Raw genomic sequence first — 25,971 nt, 5'->3', positions numbered from 1 at the left:
ACCTTCTTCTGAAGAGTAACTATAAAATTCTAGTGATATATTTGCTGAGCTAGTATTGTTACATACTGCAAAAAAAAACTTTTGTGCCTAAAGCACATTATTAAATAGTAAGTCTGCTTTTAATTGTTAATATTATTAGTGCTATTTTATTATAACTTATTATTATGTCACGCGAGTGGATTTAATATATTAGACCTGTTTCACTTTAATAAATGCCGTAACTTGGAGCAAACTTGCAATATTTATATTTAAGATTTTAAAACAATCTGCATTTTAAAATTTTTAACATTCGAAGCTACAACGTGCTAAGGATAAATATTCAACTGTCAAACGAAACAATGTTTCGGACAGGAAAAAAATATATAAATATATACTAACAAAAAAATCTCGTTAATATGTGAGAAACGTCCACGCCGTGTGATGCTCTCCTAATTCTCTTCTAGTTATTCAAAATAAGTTGGCTGTGCCTAACTTTGCTTAAAGCATATAAGTATATGTATATCTGTGTACGGATTCATTCTCGTCACAACTGCTTACCTGTGTACGGACATCTCTCGTCAATGCAGCCTATTTATACATCTATTACTTCTCAACTAGAACTTTTAATTAATCGGGCGGTTTATACCCTAAATCACGGTATGCCACTCTAACTATATACTCTTGGCGTAATAGCGGACATAATTGTACAGCGTGTCAAGGAATATAATTAGCGTTTCGTTTCTTTACATATTAACATGGATTAAAATTTTCAGGCAATGTATCCGAAAGTTAAGGTAACATAAGGCAAGTGACTATCTCGTATAAACTTGACTATCTCCTTAATCTAAGCTCCCTTCATGAGGTGCTAGGAGACTTCAGTCATTAAGAATATAAATGAGTGGTCCTCGGGGCCTTATTCGTTCCCAAAACTATATATATATATATAAAAAATATAATATCCTCTTTGCAATAGTCTTAGCAGTCATAGTTCAAGCATTCTAAATCATTTACAAGTTACGGTCATTTTTGTACAAAATTTAAATTAAACTTTTAAGGAATTTCAGTTAATAATAATAACAAAAACAAAATATTGACTCAAACAAGCATACTCTCTGCCATGACTCGTTAAACTGCACCATAGTGCTGATTGACTCTGACTCGGTGGCACTAATTTATTTTCCTCATTCATAATATGACTTTAAAATCCACTTGTAATCCACGTTATTAATTAATTAAAATGTTAAGGATAAAAAATCGTTTACTGTTCACTGTAGCTTACTGCATCCATATAACCAACGTTGTAATAATTTTCTTATTCAAGATTATATAAAAAAAATTCTAAAATCACTGTCAATGCAAGAAATCTTCAAATCTAAATGCCTTTCCCTTATTCCTTATTTAAAATTCTGGATGGTAAAATTTTCCCAGGTGGGAATTTGTCGTAACCATGGTACCGGGTTCGTGAGTGAACCACAGAGCTACCAGGAGCAGATTGATAAGAAATCGTCCACGGACGTCCCTGGGCTGGCCACATTTTTGATGAAATGGGCCTCCCTAAAATCCGACATCGAACCTTCCGCCACGCGGAATGCCGGACGCTCCTGATACCAAAGCGCCAGCCCGACGTGGGTAACCGCGACGGAGCTAGGGCGCAGGTTCCTCCGCATTCTACATTTCGCTGATTACCGACCCAAACTTGAAGTCGATAAATTTAATCGAATTCATCCTCATGTTAGACTAAACATCTATCATGGCATATATAAATTCTTCTCCCCCCCATTAATGCAAGAAAACTTTAAGCCCTATGTATTTTCAAAATTAATTTTGGCAAGGACATACCAAAAAACTAAACAAATGAACAACATTTTTGGGGTGGGTAACGAACTTAGCACTCCACTACGTGTCAAAATTTGGGGTGGGGAATAATTCTAAACTGGTTACAAAGACTAATCTTTCAATTTTATTTAGTTCATGAAGAAATAAATGAAAATTCCAGCACCCTACACCACGTGTCATTCTATAGAATGAAGGGATCTGAACCAGTTGTTTCTGCAATTAATTGCTGGGGTGATGTAAACTACTCATCATTCATCCTCTTGATGAGACCACTCGTCATTGACATGACGAGTTATCGCTTGGCATGCGAAAGGTACAAATTACACAAAGGAATTAAACTACTGAAAAGACAATGGTCACTCGTTGGGTTTTGTGAACCGTTGAACCTGTATCATGGCTGGGTGTAGGATAATTACCTGTCTATCTGAAGTCTTTAGCTGAATGAAAATAGCGAAGTCCTCTGTAAGCTTCTCTCCTATTTGTCGACAGAGCGTTGTTCTACTCCTCACCTACTGCCTTGCTGACCACCTTCTCCCTCTCCACTCAATCTCCAAAGTCAGTCACTTCCCAGCTTGTCTCACCTCTATATTCCCTGGCCATCGAGCTCTTCCTCGATGCCGAATCGCCGAATCGTGTGATTATAATAATTGCTACCATGCAAACCACTGACACTAAAACCAGAAGTATTACCTGTTTCCTGAATGCTCAGGAGGTTTGTATGGCACAACACAATGCATAGTAAACATGCCTAAGAGGCTTGAGACAGCTGAGAAAAACAAGTGAATGCCCTGGTCAACATGAAGCGTTCAGAGAGACTTAATAAAATAATCATACAATCTTAGGGATTGTTACGCAATATAGGCTTGAAATTATTCCATGTTTGTTAATTGGAAAGGCCTATCACTGGTTTTATTCCCATAAGAACGATTTACGCACTTACTCTGATTTCTGCAGAGTTCAAGAGGAGTTTTGCTTCAAGAGAAGCTAAAGAGAGATATTTCCCATACCCTGGGAGACATCACGTGAATGCTGCAAGTTTTCATGTGATCTCTATTATTTGGTGTTTTAGTTAAATCATCATGTTCTTTTGACTGAAAGAAAGTGCCATCCTCTAGCTCTGGTTAAGCCGAACTCATGTTGAAAACGTATGTACTTCATATTAAAGCACGAAAGAATGTTTATTTCATCTTATTTAATTCTCGACCATTACAAGAAACCACCAGAAAACTTAAATTCAATTACTATTTGTACTAAAATTTAATTATTGGCTTGGCTGGTTCAAAATATAATGATAATCAGTTTTCATTTGTAAAATGCACATATTTCTTCACTTAATTTATATTCAAATCATGTGTAAAGAGAGGTAAATTCAAATGTTCGAAAATGTAATTTCTTTTTTATTTACATGATTTATAAAATGACAAATTGTAGTTCAGAATATAAATAGTCTTGCTGTGTGGAATTTTCAAAATTAATTCAATTAAGAGACAATTTCCATTGCAGTGATAAAGACACGTACTTGACAAAAAAATTTCACTTCCGATTTTGAAAGAAATATCGGAGTTCAAAGGTGTAAAGGCAGTATCTTTACAGGAATGGCGACAATCATTGTGTGGCTTTTGGTTGCAGCATGGGATAGAAAACAAATATTTTTTTTTCTCAATAGGCATCGTTTTCCCAAAAATCTGATACGGAAAACTCAGTGAATTCAGACAGTAAAACAAAAAAATCGGAAAGAAACAGGAGGAAGTAGACACTGCATGTAGCACTTCATCACCGGTAAGGAAACCCAATGAAAGCATTCTTCAATTTTTGAAATTATAATTGTCTGTCGCGCATATGCTGACATAATTTTAAAAGTTAGAATCGTTTATATTTATGCCAGCCGTGATAGAACGCACTTGCCTTGTGGTTGTACTGCGTATAAATTTAATTAACGGGACATTAATTAAGACAGCTACCTGCCAAAAAGTTTGGTCCCTGAGTAACTGCATTTAGTATTGCTCCTACAAGTCCTATACGTTAATATGGCTTCTTTAGCTCATTTACATTACCTACTAACTTTTTTGTTTGGCAAAGAGAGGGATGCATTTCCATTATCGAAACGAGGGAAGTGGCGCATGAATGACGTAAGACATTATTATTGCTGTTTTGATTCAGTATATATATTCATACATGTGTGCTTAATCTTTCCCCTCCCTCCTTTATCTGTTTACAAAGGATGACAATATCTTGCACAAGTGCACTATATTGTCAAACATATCAATGTAACTTATTTACACAAAGTCCCGCTACGTGGTCGTGCGGTGTAAGACGTCATGCTTTGGACTCCGGTTACGGGACGAGAGCAGGTTCGAATAACTTTTGTCCTGAGATTTCGGCCAGTGTATGTGGTCGGTGGCCACCCACCATCTTGAGAAAATTGGGGAGCTATGAATGAGTACCTTAACCCGGTCATGGAAACTTACAACATCGACTGGTGGTTCGTCGTGCTGACCACACGTCACCCCGTACCTGCTTGGATGATCTCCCACCTCGGCAGATGGGAATAAGGCCAGCAGTCTGTAGGTACGTAGCGTTCCATCATGAACGCGGGGATCTTAAATAAGGATATAACTTTCACCTCCCGATTATCCTATTGATGGTAGAAACAACCCTGAAAGGTTAAGACAAACTCATGATTAGGTTTTATACTGAACTGAGCAATGCGAATGGCAGATAAGGGTGAAAGATAGCTTACCCTGATCGGTTTAGAACACAGACCAATAGCTCGTGCTTCTCCGATGATTCCAAGCAAAAAAACCTCGTGTCGCTATCATGAACACCTTTTGAATCCCTCGCTTCACCTCCCGTCACCATTAGCCAAAGGCCAGTGTTCTTACCATTTCCTGTAAAAGTCTTATGTTACACATTTTTAAGCCGGGTCTGGCCAAGTCTGCCAGGGTCAATATTTCGTAAACCGAGTGATACGCTACGGGTAGACTCTGGCCCTCTCAGGGTTTTGCTGGTCGGTTTATTATTATTAGTATTAGCTATATCAAAACAATTGTAATAATGGCCTCCCCGATGGCGTAGTGGTAACGTCGTCCCTTGTAATCAAGGTGGTCCCGACTTTAAACTGTAGGTCCGGTCCCGATTAGCCTCTTTGAGCATAACATTGACTTAAAGCAACAATTCAATCAATCAACAATCGGACTATGCTTAACTTAATATTTGCATTACAAAGTCAAATTCAAGGGTCAAAGTCTGTTCTAAGTCCACTGAGAGGCTAGTCGGTACTGGGTCTACAGTTTACAGTGTTGTCCGAAATAGTGAGCAAATTGCACCCACCGGAGAACAGAATCCGAAACCCCCTGCTTACAAGACAACAGCGTTGCAACTACAGGGTGGCTCAAAAAGTCACGTAACACCCTCGGCACAAGGCAACTGCAGCGTGCAACATGGAAATGGTGATGACCAATCGTTGCCAGGCCAAGGAGGAACCACATTGACGCCACCCGCACGGTCGGCGGCCATCTTGATGTCCGCCATCTTGAATTCAACTTTAGAATTTTAAATGGGAAGGGGGTGATATGATATATCAAATCAGGCTAGAATTTTACGAGAAATGCAATGGTGAAGGTTTTTTCGACGTATCTTTAACCAGTAAAAAGTTATGACTGAATTCTTGTTATCAATTTGCTCCTTTTCGAGGTGTTAGAAAAATGCCTTAAAATTTCTTTACCGCATCGGCAATGCATCGAAATCAAAGTGGTGTCTAGGGAGAGAAGTTCACATGCCATTGCACAAGATTTTAATCGGATACATCCACGAAGAGCTGCGCATTATGAATGGTTGTCACGAACAATTTACATTGTTACGCTTCCATTGAATTAAATGTCCTTCACAGTGACAAGGCTAATGTTTATGTTCATAAGGAAGTTCATAAACAGAATATGCGACCCTTGTCATCTGATAACTAACTTTGGACAGCAACTGCTTCACAACGTTCCCATAGTGTTCTGGTGTTCCTCCTATTAAAAAAAAACTCTGTAAAAAGTACCTTCTTCCATAAGCAAGGATGAAAAAACCTATTTATTTAACAAATCCAAGTAGCCCTAAGCATTTAAGGTTCCGTTGATGTAAAATTGACTAACTAATCGTGTTCCTCACAGCACGTCACACCATTAACTTACCAGCACTAACCACTCAGCTTTGATCTGTCAAAAATGAGTTATCAGATAAAAAGCATCGAATATTCTGTTTATGAACTTCCTTATGAACATAAACATTAGCCTTGTCACTGTGAAGGACATTTAATTCAATGGAAGCGTCACAGTGTAAATTGTTCGCGACAACCATTCATAATGCGCAGCTCTTCGTGGATGTATCCGATTAAAATCTTGTGCAATGGCATGTGAACTTCTCTCCCTAGACATCACTTTGATCTCGATGCATTACCGATGCGCTAAACAAATTTTAAGGGATTTTTCTAACACCTCGAAAAGGAGCAAATTGGTACAAGAATTCAGTCATAACTTTTTACTGGTTAAAGATTCGTCGAAAAAACCTTCACCATTGCATTTCTCGTAAAATTCTAGCCTGATTTGATATATCATATCACCCCCTTCTCATTTAAAATTCTGAAGTTAAATTCAAGATGGCCGCAGACCACGTGGCTGGCGTCAATGTAGTTCCCCCTTGGCCTGATAACGATTGGTCATCACCATTTCCATGTTGCGCGCTGCAGTGGCCTTGTACCGGGTGTGTTAAGTGACTTTTTGAGCCACCCTGTACGCCAGCGATGAAAACATCTGAAAATTAATTAAAATCTATAAATATTATGATGGATTGATTGATTGATTTGCGTTATTTTACTTCATTTTTGTGCTACTTCTTCGCTAATTTGAGTGATGAGTGATGATGTGAGGAAATTGATGAATAGACACTCAAAAACATCCATGTCCAAGCTGAGATTCGAACCCGGTACCCCTGGCGTCGTAGCGCGCTGTGCTAAACACTCCACCACGGGGACCGGCCATAAATATACTAATTTCAAGCTTTATTCACTTGAAATTAGAAACGTGTTCGCCATTTTTTGTAATGTTTGCCCGAATTGTACAATATCTCTTTGCTTAATATTTTATTATGATTTTAACTATAAATTATATAAATGCAGGCGTATACATAATATCAATGCTAATTCTCAAGCAAAAGCAGTTCCGATCCAGAATTGAAATAAACTTTGTACAGTGGCTTTTTCTAGCAAATGTTGTTACGTTCAGGTGAACATCTCCAGTTTGTTCTTGATCCAATCCAAGTAGCGAGTGATGGGTGTGTAAAGCATCGGGTACTGGTCGATTCCACATGATTTTCCAGGATTGAATCTGGACGTGATACCCACAAGTTGACCATTGCATATGAGAGGACTTCCTGAATCACCCTATGGAATTGAAACAGACAGATATTTTACATATTAATATCCTGTACAATAATAGAAAATGTATTTAAGAGGCTCATACTAGACTTTCGTTTTGTGAGTGCGATGTACTTATTTATAAGGTGGATGCACACAGGAGGATCAATCATGAATTTCCATTTGTATGCTAGTGTGACGTAGGTTGGGTTTATGCTTTAATAATGAGGGTAAGGTAACCTAATTTCGGATACTTAATTTAAAATGATAATTGCATTATCTAAATGCAAAGAAAATAATCTTGTATTTATGACTATTTCCCAGAGTTTTTTCTACATTCCAAAAATATATTTGTAATTATTTGAAAAAAATAATTATATGTATACAAATTTTGGGTATTAATAAGGTTGCGTAAATTTCGGATAGGGTATCTAATTATAAATTTCAGTTTTCAATACAAACAAAAATAGACTTACAAACTGATCTCAAATGGATATACACGTATAATAAAAGAAAAATTCACAACTTTTTTACTTACCAATATCTTTTGTCCAAACTTTGTACAAACATGTAACAACTCAGATTTTTTTTTACAAATCAAGAAAACTAGCGCAGTTCCGCATGTGAACCGTTAGTGGCACGGCAAATGTCAAACCGGTTGTCAGCCCCAAGCCACACGTTTTGAAGCATGTAATGTTGCTTACTGCAACCACAATTCTTTCACGCAAGTCTTGCAAATCTCTAACCGGTGTACAGTAAACTTTGTCCTTAACACACACCCACAACAAAAAATCACACACAGTGAGGTCTGGTGACCGTGGGGGGCATTCAATAAAATTCGAACCTCTTCCTATCCATTTGCTATCGAAATCCTAGTCCAGTAAGTTTCTAACGAGTTTCGCGTAACTGTTTTTCCCATTTCTTTATTGAAATGTACGATGGGACTTCTCCTTTAGCACCCAAACCATAACGTCCACGAAATCGTTTCTGCACAAGTATCACAGACTTCACTTCAGACAACGTTAAAACACAAAACACCTTTTCTTGTGGCGACCACATAACGAATGGCTACTGAGGAACTGATAATATCAGTTTTCAAGACATTCTGGCTACTGCGCATGCGCAACTACCACTCAATGTGTTGCTAAAAGAATAAATTCTGAGTGATTCTTTAAAATGAAACAACAATCACATCATTCTGACAGTTTGTTTGGAAGTTATGAATTTTTCTTTTATTATATGTATAAGCGGGACACGCTGTATATAAATATTATGTGCATATACATATTGGAAAATATGAGATCAATTTTACTTCCTGCCTTCACGGACAATATTCTCATTTGAAAGTCTTCCACCAATTTTCTCTGTTCCTGCACACATCTTAGAAATCCCATTTCTTTCTTCTTCACTGCTTGAATAGTTTTTCATTGCTTCTGACGATCATTTTTTTCCTTTTTCTGGCCAGGCATCTTGGTAATAAATAATATATCATAAATATTTAGAAAGGGTGTACAATTTCGGATGGCCGAAAGTAGGCACACATTTAGTATCCGAAACTAAGCAACCCAGTCGTGTATTCAATATGGGGTGGGGGGGGGGTTTCTGTCAGCTTTCTCCCTGAAATAACATGATTAAAGCTTGGTAGATACGTATATGAAGAAGTTTCTCTGGATATCAGCCAGGTGATTTCAGGATAGGAGAGCTTTCGAGAGCTAACGCCACTCTCGTCTTCAGGGATTGAAAGCTCGGAAGCCTATCCGGAAATCACCTGGCTGATATCGCGAGAAAAATTTATCATTCGCCGCAGGAAAGCTTCAAGAATTACTAGATAGACATAGTTCCTAAATCTCTTAAGACCATATGAAGTTCTAGTACCGGACACACCGCATTCTTGTCACTTCCAGGGAGAACGCAGATGTCGCCCAGTTGAGCAGACGGTCCTTCCCACAGGGCGAGGCAGTCCTCCAAGTCAAGGACTTCCACGTCGAGCTTCAACAGACACGAAGCTACCTCGCCTTCCTCCTGAAACGAGGATTCACACATGACAACGTAACAGAAGACATATATGTACAGTGTCTCTCAAAAGTTTTAGGACAACGACATTTTAAACTAGGCAACCCAATTTACACAAGCCGTTGGTGGGTTGCTTGAAGAGTTAGGCTCAATTTCAGGGTTGCCACATGCACAGTAGATATTTATAAAATACGCGAAAGAAATATAAACAATTATTATTGTATAAAATTATTAAAAATATCACTATTATATCGCAAATGACAAAATTCTTTCTGAAAGAAAAAAATAGGTTTTCTAGTATTTCATCGCTGATGAGTCTACAGTAAGGAAAAGAGGTGAGAGGAAACGAAGGAGAGGAGAAAGAGAAAGCGAAAGGAGAAGAGGAAAAGTAGAGGAGAGAAGAAAGAGAGGATAGACGAGGAGAGGAGATGTAGTGAGGAGAATGGAAAAAGATTCGAGGAGAGATGAGGAAAAAAGAACAAAGAAGAGAAAAGAGGAGGAAAACGAGAGGAGAGGAGAGGAGAGGAGGAGACGAGAAGAGGGAAGTGGAGAGTAGAGTAAAGGAGAGAAAAAGAGAAGAACGAAAAAAGAGAGTGCAGTGGAGTCGGAAATCTAAGACAGGAAAGGAGATAAGAGGAGTGGAGAAGAGTGGGATGGAGATAAGATGCGAGAAAAGTAGGGAAGGCGATATGAGATAAAAGCAGAACAGAAAGAGGGGAGAGAAGAAGGAGAAGGAACTTAAGAGAAGAGGTAGTTGCAGAAAATATCGTCTGAGCGTCAAGAATGGATGCATTGGTCAAATTATCGACATGAAACATTCAATAACATTTTGAAATGTATTGGAGAATATATTAGATCGGTGCGAAATGCCTTTTGGCTGAGTTCAGAGCAAATTAAAATCTTCCATGTAAGATCTTTGATTTTACCTGCGATTACACCACTAAAAAAATGAACGTAATTTTTAATATTTATAAGAATTATTCAATTTTTCTCTACTTCTCGGTTCGTTGAAATTGAGATTTTGTAATTCAATATTTCCCCTCCCCCCATCGTTAATTCCAAACTGATTCATTCCGTTTCACACGGCGTGGACAATGAACACAATGGGATATGTCTAAAACATACGAAAATTTTCTGCCAACGGAAGGGTTCGAACCTACGACCATCAAACTGACAAACCTGAACGGTAGCCACTACCCTACAAGCTATCGTTCCTTAAACCAAGTAAAAGAACCGGTACACCACGCCTTTACCTTCGAATGAAACAACATTTTTTTAAAGTATTCTGTCTCTTTAATATTGTAAATGTCGTTTGGTATACGTGTAGTTGAACTTTGACTTTAATTTTGATTTGCTTTCTTGTAGTATAACCGATATCTTCGAGAAATAATTTTCGAAGTGATTAAAGCGAGAATATTGGTAGTTGTGAAAATGCCAGTTATTTCTTCTAACTTATTATATTGATTAGACATTACTAATGGAAAATATCTAGAGGCTTGAACATTACAGGACGATGTTCTTTTCCTGTGATACTGTAACAGACAAGATGCTTGTTTACTGATGCAAGTCTTGTGTCCAGAACAGTCTTATGAAATGTATTTGCTGTTGCGTAAGGTAACACGAAATAATTACACCGTGTGCGAGCTACCAAATCTGTGCAACATTATACGTAAACAGGCGGAAAATTTTATTCATAAAATCATGTCACATTTGACAGTATTAGTCAAGAGAGACTCGTGGGACACTGTGTTAAGGTGCTGGACTAAATCCTTCTAATTTTTCTTCCTCGAAGAACAACAATTTCTAAGGAAGAGCAACAGTGATGATCTTTCTTATTTCTTTTAAATGCTTACACTTTCCTTTAATTGGGTAAAAATAAATAAGAATATTGCTTGTATTTCTGTCATTGACGTAGACCAGAGAGAGAGAGAGAGACAGACAGACAGATATTACAAAATAGTTCAAATAGTGCGAGCGCCATTAAAAAGTCATGATAATTCTATGTTGCGTACTTAGAATTATTCATACAATAAAGAACATGTCTAATTATGAGTTAACAAAAAACAATAATAAAGAGACATTTTCGCATCACGATTGCAGTTCGAAAAAGTCGGGACAGGGATTGAAAGTAACGCACTGTCCTGACTAAAGCGGTGAATCGGACGTCTGCTAGCCTTGTATCAATGATTATAAAACTAAAACCACCCAATATTGCAGCTTGAAGACTTTTGCGCAAGAAACAGATTCATTTATGCAAGAGCAAAATTGAAATTTTTACACATTTCAAAAATCGACGATGTTATTTTCGTATTTATTTATTTATAGGTTCACATTTAAATATTTTAGGGTTCGAGGGAGGAGCATGGCCCACATGGCCACTCCCCTGGGTACTGACCTTACGTAGACAGTGGAAGAGAAATTTTGGAGAATCTTTCTATTAAATTTAGTATTTACATTCACCTTATGCTCAGATAGATTAAACCGTTTATTGACAATCGTGAACTTTTCGTTTAATAGATACTATTTGGTTTTAGACGACGGGAGAACATTGGTTGAATTTCCTTTCTTGCTCTTTTGAGAGAATATATACTTCTACAATAGCAATCGCGTTCGGAAACCGTGAAAAAAATGACTTGGTTTTCAAAGGCAGACAGGCTTGGTAGTCTAGCTTGCTCGCGATCAAAGTGACTCACTCACGCTATTCAAGGCCGCTTCTTATCGCAAAACACTGTGGTTCGATGCACAGTGTCTGCACCCAGCACGTTACAAATGACAGAGTCGAATTTTAAAGAGAATCTGAAGCATGGTAGATTTCATCAGAGGCGGCTAGGTAGGCACCAGCTCAACATGCAATAGTTTAAGTGATAATTCCTGACAAACAAAAAACCGTATTGAATAATTATTGGGATAGTAATACGTGTATCCTCTCCTTTTTAACAATGTAAGCTCGAAGACAATCTGTATTCCATTTATTTATATTGGCAACTTGGTCAACCGAAAATTATTTTATCGCCTTCGATAATCGAATTGTCTGATCGATTATTTTTTGTTTACCCAGGAACATGCCCCATACGAGATTTCCGAGACCGGGTTACGCTACTCACTCGTAGCTCCCCAATTTCTTCACGATGGTGGGTTTCTACCGGTCCCATACACAGGCCGAGAACCTAGAGAGTGAGCATAGGCGGACTCGAATCCATGCCGTCCTGCAGTCGGAGTCCAAAGCACATCTCCTTTGACCGCACGGTCACGGAGGAGGACTTTTCTTATCTTACCTTTGGCTAATCGCGACGATGAGGATGAATTATGAATAGAAAAATAAAGAAGGTCACGCACAAAGTAGAGGACGATCTTCAACCTCGTGGGATGACGAGTTCAAGCCCTAAATATGAGGATTTCAACCTTAGACGACCTCAATTTCAAAATTATAAACATGCCTACTTACACTAAACTTCTCATCAAGGCCAAAATAGTTTGTAACTGTGAAACTACCCCTGAATACAAATTGACATTTTTTTTCCATGTGAGTAAGAATTCAATGTGTGGCATACAGACATAGATGATACCTTTTGAGAAACAATTAACTGTACCCTGTCCCAGCATCTCTGGAGCAAAGCCACGCATAGCGGAAGAGAAGTGGGGAGAGGGGATCGAGTGGACAGAGCGAATCAGTGCACGCTGCTGGGAAGGCTGGTAACTGCAGTGGTTTTCCTCCCTCCACGCAATCCCATTCCTCTCACGTGTTCATCGCTGCTCAGATTCTTTTTTTCGTTCACCTGCTCCAGAGATAAGTGGGACAGAGTGTAGTTCGCATACATGTAGCAAGTAAAGAAACGTATCCCAGAATGAAAATTCCACGTAGTTTTAAAACGTTTGTTTAAGCAATGAATGACTGGAAACGGATCACACATAATTCCCTTGCCAAAATCTAGTGGTCGAAAATTAATTTCAAGACATTTCATATCTATTCACCATATTCCAAGTTATAAGGAACTATTTCGTAGATGCTCATGAAACCGTTATAAAATTACAAATAAAATATATTCACAAGCTTAGATATACTAATACGAAGAAAGAAATTCAGAGTTAAATTTCAAATGCATGTGTATAAAGTAATTCTAGAAGTACAGAGCTATATCCGAGTATTTAACTTCTTTTTTGCAGATAACGTTACAATATTGAGGCGACAGAATAATTAGGAACTGTAGCTCCAAGAAAACAAAGGGCGTAGTGTATTGGTTAGAGTTCTTGAAAGCATTGCGGTCCCACGTTCGATCCTCCATACTAGATGTTCCTTAAAAAAGAATCCCTTCCATTATACAAGAGCATGGTAACATTATTTGTAATAGCAGTATATAGTCGCTACATTGTTCTGCATATGAAATTTATAAAAAAAAAAAACAAATAAAATGAATTGACACACGTTCAACGGGATATTTTTATATATAAGATCGTGAATCATGATACTCTAACGATAATTGTGTACTGCTTCAAAGACATTGACAAATATTAATGAAATAACTATTTATATGTGTGGCAATTCAGGACATGCTAATTTTACCCCTTTTCCCACTTGAATTCAATGCAAGGATACCTCAGCAAATATCGAATGAAAAGTTCTCACCATGTGCAATTCTACATTAAATGTTTTCGCCGAGTCTTACTACTTTCGTTTTCTTTGTTACAAACAATACTTGTTTGCACGTTACATGCAGGAGAGTTACATCTACATTTCACATTGGTCAGCTCCTTTTACCTTGCTTAAGGAGCGAAAGCTTGTAGGGTAGTGGCTACCGTTCAGGATTGTCAATCTGATGGTCGTAGGTTCAAACCCTTCTGGTGACAAAAAATTTTCGTAAGTTTTAGACATATCCCATTGTGTTCATTGTCCACGCCGTGTGAAACGGAATGAATCAGTTTGGATTTAACGATGGGGGGAGGGGTAATATTGAATTACAAAATCTCAATTTCATCGAACCGAGAAGTAGAGAAAAATTGAATAATTCTTATAAATATTAAAAATTACGTTCATTTTTTTAGTGGTGTAATCGCAGGTAAAATCAAAGATCTTACATGGAAGATTTTAATTTGCTCTGAACTCAGCCAAAAGGCATTTCGCACCGATCTAATATATTCTCCAATACATTTCAAAATGTTATTGAATGTTTCATGTCGATAATTTGACCAATGCATCCATTCTTGACGCTCAGACGATATTTTCTGCAACTACCTCTTCTCTCCAGTTCCTTCTCCTTCTTCTCTCCCCTTTTTCTGTTCTGCTTTTATCTCATATCGCCTTCCCTACTTTTCTCGCATCTTATTTCCATCCCACTCTTCTCCACTCCTCTTATCTCCTTTCCTGTCTTAGATTTCCGACTCCACTGCACTCTCTTTTTTCGTTCTTCTCTTTTTCTCTCCTTTACTCTACTCTCCACTTCCCTCTTCTCGTCTCCTCCTCTCCTCTCCTCTCCTCTCGTTTTCCTCCTCTTTTCTCTTCTTTGTTCTTTTTTCCTCATCTCTCCTCGAATCTTTTTCCATTCTCCTCACTACATCTCCTCTCCTCGTCTATCCTCTCTTTCTTCTCTCCTCTACTTTTCCTCTTCTCCTTTCGCTTTCTCTTTCTCCTCTCTTTCGTTTCCTCTCACCTCTTTACCTTACTGTAGACTCATAAGCGATGAAATACTAGAAAACCTATTTTTTCTTTCAGAAAGAATTTTGTCATTTGCGATATAATAGTGATATTTTTAATAATTTTATACAATAATAATTGTTTATATTTCTTTCGCGTATTTTATAAATATCTATTGTGCATGTGGCAACCCTGAAATTGAGTCTAACTGTGCACGCAACCTACCAACGGCTTGTGTAAATTGGGTTGCCTAGTTTAAAATGTCGTTGTCCTAAAACTTTTGAGAGCCACTGTACAATAATTCACATCACCTTCCGTTATACAGGGTGTCCCACGAACGGCGCACCTGGGAAATAAGAGTGGCGTTACTTTGTAACCGAAACCTATACATACATAAGTCATACACCAAATGTTAGCCCTGTTCAAGTAGATATTTTTAAACATAGAAACAATAAACGGGGTGCAGTGTTGTTCATGCAGTGTTGCCAAATGTAAGTGAAAGTGTAAATTAATTTTTCCACAAAGCATAGAAAATTGCATGTCAAACATTCGTACGGAAATTTGGACGTCAATTTCCACCTTGGGTAGGTGGACTATTTCGCCATCTATAGTTCAGAGAAGAAAACCGATCGTTTTGGCGTATGGCCAATCCTGAAATTCCTCGTAAAGGCGTAAATGGCTGTTTTAAAAAAAATATGAGGTACAGTAGCAACACTGTTGATGTTTGAAGGCAACAAAAGGTGTGTTTAGTGATGGTCTATGACATGGAAATACTGGAAACAGGAAAAAAAGAAAATGAAAATTATGGTGAAAAAAGTGTTACTTACCTACTCCTGGCAACCATGCAATGCGATAAGAGCGTCCACCGAACGAGAACAAAAGAATCAGTTAGTTGTGTACTCAGAACTGTTTGAGCCGTGCATTTCGCATTGTTCGTAGGGGAAGATTAGAATTGTTGTGTGAAATGAAGTACTCTTTGGAAGAGAGGGTGTTCATTGTGGAACATTATTTTTGTTCAAAATCGTATGCTAGTGTAAAAACTGTGTTTCGCGAGAAATATCCGAATAACAGTGTTCCAGAAAATTCGACGATATATCGACTTGTTTCCAGATTTCGTGAAACAGGATCAGTTAATGACAAACCCTACCACAGACAACCACCAGTTTTGACACAAGGTGTGCTGCAGGATGTGGAGCAGAGAATATCACAATCTCCAAGGAAATCTGTTCGTAAACTTACTGCACAGTCAGGTGTATCAAAAACAACAACTCACCGAGCGTTAAAACAATTGCATCTACGTGCATTTAAGGTACAGGCTGTGCAAGAACTGAAGGAAGCAGACAAAGGTGCACGTGTAAGATACTGCCAGTGGTTTAGAAATTTTATTAGAGACAATGGTGTGAATATTTTGGATAAGGTTTTTTTCACGGATGAAGCATGGTTCCACTTAAATGGATATGTCAACAGTCAAAATTCTCGACACTGGTCAAGTAACAATCCCCATTTGTCACATGAACAATCACTTCATCCACAAAAGATCGGTGTGTGGTGCGCGATTTCGCGGAGAAAAATAATCGGTCCATTCTTTTTCAACACAACAGTTGACGGAATAGTTTATCGTGACCTTATCACACAGTTTATTTCTCTGTTGGAACGTGATGAACGTGATTGTTGGTTTCAACAAGACTCCGCAACATGTCACACGTCTAATGAAACTTTAGACATGTTGGCAGAGTTTTTTTGGCGATCACATTATAAGCAAAAACTTATGGCCCAGTCGCTCCCCTGATCTGTCGTCTCCAGATTTTTTTCTGTGGGGTTATTTGAAACAAACAGTTTACATTAATAACCCAAGAACACTTGATGATCTAAAAATAAACATTTGCACAGCTATTAACAATATAAACCAATCAACCTTGCATAAAGTTGCTTCCAACATGATAAAACGTGTTGAAGAATGCCTCAGGGAAAATGGTTGTCATTTTCAACATCTTTTGTAAAGCTACACTGTCTGTTACGCGCATTGCATGGTTGCCAGGAGTAGGTAAGTAACACTTTTTTCACCATAATTTTCATTTTCTTTTTTTCCTGTTTCCAGTATTTCCATGTCATAGACCATCACTAAACACACCTTTTGTTGCCTTCAAACATCAACAGTGTTGCCACTGTACCTCATATTTTTTTTAAAACACCCATTTGGACCGGTACGCCTTTACGACGCATTTCAGGATTGGCTATGCGCGAAAACGATCGGTTTTCTTCTCTGAACTATAGATGGCGAAATAGTCCACCTACCCAAGGTGGAAATTGACGTCCAAATTTCCGTACGAATGTTTGACATGCAATTTTCCATGCTTTGTGGAAAAATTAATTTACACTTTCACTTACATTTGGCAACACTGCATGAACAACACTGCACCCCGTTTGTTGTTTTTATGTTTAAAAATATCTACTTGGACAGGGTTAACATTTGGTGTATGACTTATGTATGTACAGGTTTCGGTTACAAAGTAACGCCAATCTTAATTCCCAGTTGCGCCGTTCGTGGGACACCCTGTATAATGTTATATCTGCACATTTCATACTAACATTCAACATTTTTTCCTCTTGCTGTCTAATTCACTCTTTCTGACTCTCTCTCTCTCTCTCTCTCTACACCTTTTCAATTCTTTTTTTCTCTCTCTCTTTCCTTTGTTTCTTCCTATCTTTCATCTGTCTCTCTCATTTTCTGTTGTCATTTTTCTATCACTGCACTTCCCTGAATCCTTGTCCCTAGGTTCAAAACTTGCAGTACCTGAAGTTCTGTGGATGCTAGTTTAGGCAATAGACACTTCTTCAAATTATAACTTAACGCCCATTTCCTTTTATATATATATATATATATATATATATATATATATATATATATATACACACACACACACACACACACACATAGGTTTATTCATATTATATTTACATAAGTTAATTCTTGGCCGTTATTCGCAAAATCTACATTTCAGTGTACCCTGTCCCCCTTCCCGAAGAGAGTGTGTGTAGACTCGTGTAGTCACTGACTTCACGAGTAAAAAAAAAATATATAACCTTCAGTACCAAAAAAGGTGGCTGAAGGTATGTGTACATCCGGTCTCCCACATGAGATGTACTATTGAATTAAATATAAAAAAGATCAAGTGTGTGTATTATAAGAAAGTTAATATCCCCGTCGGTTCACATAGTAAGGAAAGAAAGCTCGCCCAGCCGCTGCCCTCAGAGAAAAGATACCTCTTACATCTCTGTACTCCGCCAAACATCTGAGGCCCACTGCTTCCCTGCCCTTCCTATTTATAGGCCCCGCTAATGACTTAACCCGTTACTGGAAACTTACCGCTGGTCGGCTGTCCAGCGACACATCTGCCTACCCCAACGGCCAAGAACTCAAACGTTCATACACAATTTATAACATAAAAAAAGGATCCAGTAAATATCGCATCGTTACACGCTCGAAGTGGACACTGATGGACTCGAGGCCTGAGTTTGAAAGACGTCTCTATGGCTACTTTAAGACAGGTGGGGTGGGGGTATGCTTTGCATCAATGTTGCTAGCTCGGGGATACCATCATCCCACATTGCCCCCAAACTTGGGCACTGTCTCCTCTGCTTCTCTATATTCTTCTCCAGTGGCGGAGATTGGGTTCCAAAACTGGGTAGGGTGGGGGAAAGGAGACTTTACTTTCCCTTGGTAGATAAGGTTTAGAATAGTCCGGGGGCGAAAGTTGCAAAAAGTGTGTGTGTATGTGTGGGGTGTAACTTCTTTCTCTTGAGCTCCCGATTTTAATATGTTAACAATAAAGCACCTCAAACTGCCTCGGAGTAAGGTGTGAGGCATTTACAGTAAAATACTTGCGTTGTTTTCAACTTAAGAAGGGCAGCTTCAGATCTGAAATCACCTCAACAATATCCATTAATGCTTCTGGAAAGTTTCTTCTCCTTGAAAAAAACTACACTAGCTTCCATTGTTCTCTGTACGGCCTTCTGTTTGTTTCTTACTCTTCCAGTAATAGTCACGACAGAAGAACTATCTTTCTCAAAATTGAAACTTGTGTCTCAAGAACATATTTATAAACATAATGTTACTACTACTTTTGTTAAAGAAAGTTCCAGCAGTGTGTTACAATAATATACCACTGCCAAGTGTAAACTTCCCCGAAGCATATTATTAAATATCATTTTCGTCAGTACTTTATTATTACACATTATTTTAAATATGCTAATCTGCTTACGTATCTCTGAAGACTTTGTATCGATTTACATTGATATTTCAAATTTAAAGAACTGATGGGGCATCGCGATATGTTGCTACGCCACTGTCTCTTGGTTTAATCTTCTATATAAGATGGACATTTCTTGTGTCCTAATTTAGGTTAGGATTATTTCACGGTGGATTACACTCCATCTAGTGGCGACGCTCCTGAACTAAAAGCATACTTACAGATATTCCCCAGCCCATAGCAGTACATTTTGTTCCTGGTAGAAGATTCAGGTCACTAGGTGGCAGGGCAATCGGCATTAGATATTTAGTCAAAGTAAACGGTGATTGAAGCTGGAAGAGAATACGAATTATATAAAATTTAATGGAATTAAATATGCTTTTTATAGTAGTATGCAAGTACATTCGTATGTCACTCTTTAGTTGATGTAAATATAGTTTAACTAACAATTATATAAGCTTTAGTTCGAAGTGGACATATAAGAACTAAGCGAATATCAAAGTGTTGACAAATTTTAACGTCAGCTCCAGTTGAACACATTTGTTCCAAGATTGACACATGGTTAACATTGCACGTACAGTCGAGTCGGGCTTTCTTCCGACGTGGGACCCGCTTTTCTGACAGTTCCTACGAAGGAACTTGCAGTCAAACAGCTGATTAGGCCTACCGATGCTGCTGATTGTGCTACAAGCGGCCAGAAGGGAAGCAGGACTTTGTCAACATAACCGTTCTGAGCCGTGAATCTGTGAGTGGGTACCGGGATTTTGTATGGCCCGAGTACAAATTTCTACGGGAAATGAGCCACCACATGGCTGGGAATGAATCTGTTCCCCTGTATCAGTTTCATCCGATGAGAGAGATGTTAGGTCTCGCAAGGTCTAGGAATGCGTTGCACAGGATTAAAATTTGCTTAATTCAACTGCCTATTTTTACGATTTATGAGGAATATTAAATGGAAATTAAATACTGGGCGGAAAGATTTGTTTCACTGTGTGGTCTTACGTCGAATGGATTTTCCTTTAAAACTAGGGTGTGATTTTTGATTCACCCTGTATATAACGGAGTTGTCCTACCTTGCCGAACTTTTAATGGCCCTATAGAAACACAGCTCTGCGTTCATATGACCTTCATTAGTTGTACCTACCCTGTACAAGGCTATGTCGTTGTACAGTCCCGGGAAGGAGAAGTTCTCGTGGAAGAAGAGCGTCGCGACGTCCCTCCTCTGCTCGCAGGGCGTCGCCTGGTCGTCCACGGACGTCAGCGTCCCTCCGACGACTGTTATGCTTATCGTACCTAGAATGGGACGATACCTGTAACAAAGACGTTGCTGTACTACTCATAGAAAAAGTTATTCAAGGGAACAGGCGGTTAAAATTAGTAAGCCAGCAGAAGCCAGAAAAGTGTCGTTAGCAACATACAAGTTGGTCTTGGTAACCGTTATGTATCGGACCCGTGGTCATAAACCTTTAATGCCTAGAACCATCAATACTTTCAGCTGACGGAATATTGCATATTTCTCCTGAAACACCCTGTATGTGTGTGTACTTACATACATGCATACATAGACTTACGGGAAATCGCAGTGAGAAGCCGTAAGTATCCATTCTCTTCCGATCAACGCTCCGCCGCAGTTGTGAAGCGAGCTGTCGTTGGGACGAGTTGAAACCTGCAGAAAAACCAAGCAGTGTAAACAATTATTATAATCAGTAGATGTGCAGGTGGGGGCAGCAGTTTTTTCAGCTTGTTCAACTGAAACCTGTTCTGTTTATTGAAACATCTTCCATCACTCAATTCTGAACAACGTCAAAAGTGATATCAGAAAGTGATTAGTAACTGCCTAACAGGCATGGACAAGGGATCGACTTAGGATCTAGCCGCAAACGATTTGAGTTCGAATCGCTGCCCAGGCATGCATCTGTGCTTAATTCTTCATCATTTCCATCACTCATCCTCATTGTCGGGATAAATCTAAACCAAAAATACAAACATGTATGGTTCCACCAACATGTAAAAAACACCCGGAAAACTCACGATGTAAAGTGGACAGGCATTTGTTTTCTTCTCTCGTGCCACAACGTGTCACCAACGAGGGGCAGTATTACATTGCAAGCAACAGACTGGATCGCCCACTCTCCCTCGACACATTTGCGATTGAAAATTCGACGAGTTGTACATAATACAACAGATATAGAAGCAAAATAGATACCTCAAAGTTTGTAAACATTCCACATAAGAAAAAGAGATTTTGTCAAACTTTAGTTCAGCCAATGAAAATATATCTCTCCCCGCTTCTTTGTCAACTTACCTAACCCAACTGTTGTCCATTTTAAAACATCTCACACAAATTCTTCTCTGAAATCCCCTTTTAACGAGTTTAGATGAAGATTACAGTCACTGAATCAATTAAATAACCTGCCCACGTGGCACTGATTGCATGACTCGCCACTAGATATCAATCCGTTCTTGGCGATAAAGCCTCATGCGGTGTGAAGGAAAGTTTGAAATATTCCATCCAGTGCAGCCATGAAATTGTGCTTGTATTTATAATAGTAAATTAGATGAAAAGTAGCATCTGTATACTTACTATGAAAGGAAATTCCATTGATTTCACAGCAGTTCCTCCGAAAATTCTGTTATTCTTTCTACCTGATTTGCATACCTGGTCACACGGCATTAAAGATCCTACAAAGGAAGATTGTGTAAGTCACGCAGTTACAGACAGGACGTTAATTGCTTCCAAAAGATTAATCACACACAGATACACCTATGTCAAATCTATTTAGTTTCTGGCACAACCAAAACATTCCAAGAATCTACGTATATGGAATGTTTTACCACTACATGTTATATTTACTGTCAACTTCACTAATAATTTTTTCTATGATAATGCCATGAATGATGCAAGTTTACATAAAATAATGCATTTTGAACATTTTATATGTAACCCTACGAAAATAGACGATTTGAAAAAAATCAAAAAGTGTGTTACAGTTCGGAAAGCTCGATTAATTCGAATTAAGTCAGGAAAAAATGTTGTTGAAAATTTGAGTGCCATTTTCAATCTCAATACCTTGTATTCACTTCGCATAAAATCGAATCGATAGCTGTGTGTGTTGATAGACACACACACATACGACTGATATAGAGAAATAAATATTGCATTCAGATACCATGTAGTTATATTCTCACAACATGTACAGTCGCTAGGCGTTGTGTGTTGCATAAGTGTACGACGGCGGTCGAAGTTGCCACTGAAACTTTGCCATTAAAATCCACTTATCGCTGTAGACTTAGGAAACACACTTAACGCCTTGCAGAGAAGAGGGTATTTCAGGATATTCTTCTTCTTCTCTTCTTCTCTTCCATTCCCTTATGCCGTTAAGCGTCGGATACCTCGTTCTGTCCATCTCATCCACTCCGTCCGGTCTCGACTCATTTTTCTCATTTCGTTCTTAGTTTTTCCATATTTTAATCCTATCTTTTCTATTCTATCTTCCCATGTATTTCTTGGCCTGCCTCTTCCTACTCTACCCTCATCTCCATCACTTGCTTGGCTTTTCTATCTTCATTCATTCTATTTACATGTCCATACCACTTCAGCTGGCGTTCCTCTACTACTTCAGTCATTGTCTTCTTTTGTTTTACCTCTTCTCTTATTCTTTCATTTCTTATTCTGTCTCTTCGAGTTTTCCCCACTGTTCTTCTAAGATATTTCATCTCTATTGCTTGAAATTTACTTAGATGTTTATCTTGGAGTGCTAGCTTTCTGTGCCATAGCCCATGATGGGAACTACAATTGAGTTGTAGAGTTGAATTTTTTTTATACTGATCTCTCTTTTTCCCACTAAAGTATTACTCATTTGATAATATGCTGATGCTGCCTTCTTTGTCCTATTCATTATCTCTTGATCAATTTTCCCACTGCTACTTATGATAGTTCCTAAGTATTCATATGTTTCTACTTTCTCTAGTTGTTTCCCTTCACATATTATATTCAGGGCTTCATTTTCCTTGTCCTCTTTAGTCACCCACATGATCTTACTCTTTTCTATATTAATCTTCATGCCTTTCCTTTTAAGTTCTTCATACTATTCTTCCACTGCTTTCTGAAGTCTCTCAGGTGTATCTGATATCAGTACGATATCATCGGCATATAATAGTGCTTGGATATATACTGGCCTTAATCTCCACATACCTATCTTCGTTCTGTGTGTTCGTCGTTTGCATATTTTAGCTATTTCGTCTAAAAAGACGTTAAATAGGATTGGACTGAGGCTGTCTCCTTGTTTTATGCCTTTCTCAATGTCAAATTCACCTGAGTGTTCGCCATCTACTCTAATTGTTCCTACAGGATTATTATATACAATTTTTATTGCATTCAATAATCTTACTGGTACTTTCTTTGCCTCCAATGCTTCCCATACATATTGCCTAGGTACTGAATCAAAAGCAGCTTTTAGGTCTATAAAAGCTAGATATGAGTCCTTGTTCTTGGCAATTCTTTTTTCCATAATCGTTCTTATAGTATATATATGATCTTGTGTTTGCCTTTTAGGGCGGAATGCTGCCTGCTCCTCCTCCATATCTTCCTCCACCACTTTTCTGAGACGTCTTTCTAGTATCCTTGTGTATAATTTATAAGCGACTGATGAGAGGCATATTGCTCTGTAGTTATTACAGTCACAGCTACTGCCCTTCTTATGTAGTGGGATAATGATATTTTTCTTCCATTCATTTGGTATTTTGTTTTCCTTCCATATTCTTTGAAACATCTTGGTTAAATTCTTAACTACTTCCATACCTCCATATTTTATTAATTCTGGATTTTTTCCATCTGATCCTGCTGTTTTTTCTGTCTTCATCAGTTCTATTGCTATTTGTATTTCATCTTCCTTTATTTCCCCTTCTATATCTGAGTCTTGTACCTCCATGTATGGTCCATATATCACTCCTACCTCCTCTGGGTTATTATTTTCTTTCTGGAATTTTCACCATAGTGTTTCCGCCATACATCCAACACGTCCTTTTTTTCTGTGATCAATTTATCTCCATCTTTAATGGTTCTTATTGTTTTTCCATATTTTCCTCTCAAGTTCTTTACAACTTTCCAAAATTGTCTTGTATTCTTTTCTCTAGGTTTTTCTTCAACCATATTTCCAAATTTTTCCCAGGATGTTATTTTAGCTTCCTTCACTATTTCCTTGACTTCATTTATTTTTTCAATGTATTTCCTTCTATGTTCTTCTGTCTGAGACATAATATATTTTTTCCATGCTTCCTTTTTGTTTTTTACTTTTTGTTTCACTTCCTCATTCCACCAAGACGTTTTCTTTTTTCTTGTATCTACTATTTTCTTTCTGCATACTTCTTCTGCAGATTTTATGAGTGCCTTTTTAATTCTCTTCCATATTTCTTCTATCTCTAGTTGTTCTACATCTGGTCCTTCTGTCAGTCTGGCTGTTACCTGTTCCTTATACTCTTATTTCAGGATATAGGTGTACCATTTTATTGCCAGTGACTGTACTTCTAATGCCGTACCCAATCGAAATTCCAAATAGCTGCATCAGCCGCAAAGTTCATTGAGTAGACGACTTACGTGTTCACCATAGAATGTCCCTTGTGCAAATCCTATCCGGACATATATATTCCTTGGTAAATATCCATTCATCATTTTTGTCGAGGTACAAATCATCCTCATCGTCGCTATTAGCCTAAAGAGACAGAACAGCAGCGAGGTATAATAAGAAAACGAAAATACAAGATACAATCCAACCACACTGACAACTGTGATGGCTAACATCCTGTATAGTTGAGAGGATATCTTTAAAACTCAGATACACAAGACGACCCGTACTGGGATACATGGTGCATAAGATATTAGTTGCTTATGGGGCATTTCATTGTCACGGGTGGGACACGCAGACAGCATTTTATGCATAACAGTAACTATTCTACTGATAGTTAAGCAACGTCTTTCTTACGTCTTCTGAGCAATGAAATATGAACACTTGATTAAACATAACTACCCTTAAGATACTTTCCCAGATTTGTGGCTACAATTGAACAATTTTGTGTCACAGGTGGGACAGAAGAAACACTGCCTCTTTACTTAATAAGAAATTCATTTTAATTTCTGTGAATTGTCTAGTGATGAAAAATAAATTGGTTTAGATAAAGAGAGAAAGTAATTGACCTTTGAATATTTTACTGGAGTTGAGGAGCAAATGTAACAGTTAAAGAAGAAATTAATTGTTTTTGGTGTCATGGTGGGACACAATAGAAATCAAAATAGTTAAATAAATTCTCGAAATTTCATCCAAATGAAATGACTGTTCACTCACAATACAAAATAGTTACAGCATTGGACTTAATTTTAAATTTTGAGATTCAGGGTCACTTTGACATGGAATGCCCCTTATAAGAGAAAATGCAATAAGTACAGTGGGATCCATAAGTATTACCGTGCAAATTGTCCATCAGCATGTTCGTGCACTTTATTTGACCCAAGAAGAGCTTCAAGAATTAAAAGAAAACTGAAACCAAGCCGTTGACAACTTCTGCACCAGCAAACATAAAAATCCATTGCTTAAAAACACATAGGATGTAAGAGAAAAACTATTGAAAATAGTCATGGACAATTTACACGGTAATAATCATGGATTCCACTGTATATCCAACACACACAGTATTTACCTACTGAAGATTTAATGTAAATTGCAGCTAGCGTAAAAATCCAAAGACACAACTGTTTGTCCATATTTTCTAAAGAAGAGTCTAGATAAGATCAGTAAGTGAGCAATGTTTAATTACACATTGTCCTTCGAGTTATTGGGCTTGTATAACGTAGCTGTACCTTGCCGCAGTGAAGT

At 38.0% G+C, this 25,971-nt stretch overlaps 1 protein-coding gene across 4 annotated transcripts; it reads right to left on the bottom strand.

The window, feature by feature from the left end:
* Positions 1-6,931: 6,931 nt before the first annotated feature.
* On the bottom strand, positions 6,932-25,926 carry LOC146004092 (brachyurin-like). Of its 4 annotated transcripts, none has more exons than XM_083142724.1 (7): positions 25,796-25,926; positions 21,687-21,784; positions 20,674-20,768; positions 20,247-20,412; positions 19,324-19,434; positions 9,086-9,232; positions 6,932-7,237 (listed from the first exon to the last, which is right to left on the bottom strand). In XM_083142724.1, the coding sequence occupies exons 1-7, from the start codon at positions 25,857-25,859 to the stop codon at positions 7,076-7,078; spliced, it is 843 nt and encodes a 280-aa protein (XP_082998850.1). In that variant the 5' UTR covers positions 25,860-25,926; the 3' UTR covers positions 6,932-7,075. The 4 variants fall into 4 exon arrangements, with proteins under 4 accessions (XP_082998850.1, XP_082998851.1, XP_082998852.1 ...); XM_083142725.1 differs by lacking the exon at positions 25,796-25,926 and adding an exon at positions 25,564-25,633; XM_083142726.1 differs by having other exon boundaries at positions 6,933-7,237; positions 25,800-25,829.
* Between the last annotated feature and the right edge of the window lie 45 nt (positions 25,927-25,971).

This window comes from Lepisma saccharinum, chromosome 21 (genome assembly GCF_977018435.1).
Source record: "Lepisma saccharinum chromosome 21, izLepSacc3.1, whole genome shotgun sequence".
Classification (NCBI taxonomy): Eukaryota; Metazoa; Arthropoda; class Insecta; order Zygentoma; family Lepismatidae; genus Lepisma; species Lepisma saccharinum.
Note: the sequence above shows the minus strand (reverse complement) of the source record. Positions and strands in the feature narration are given on the sequence as shown.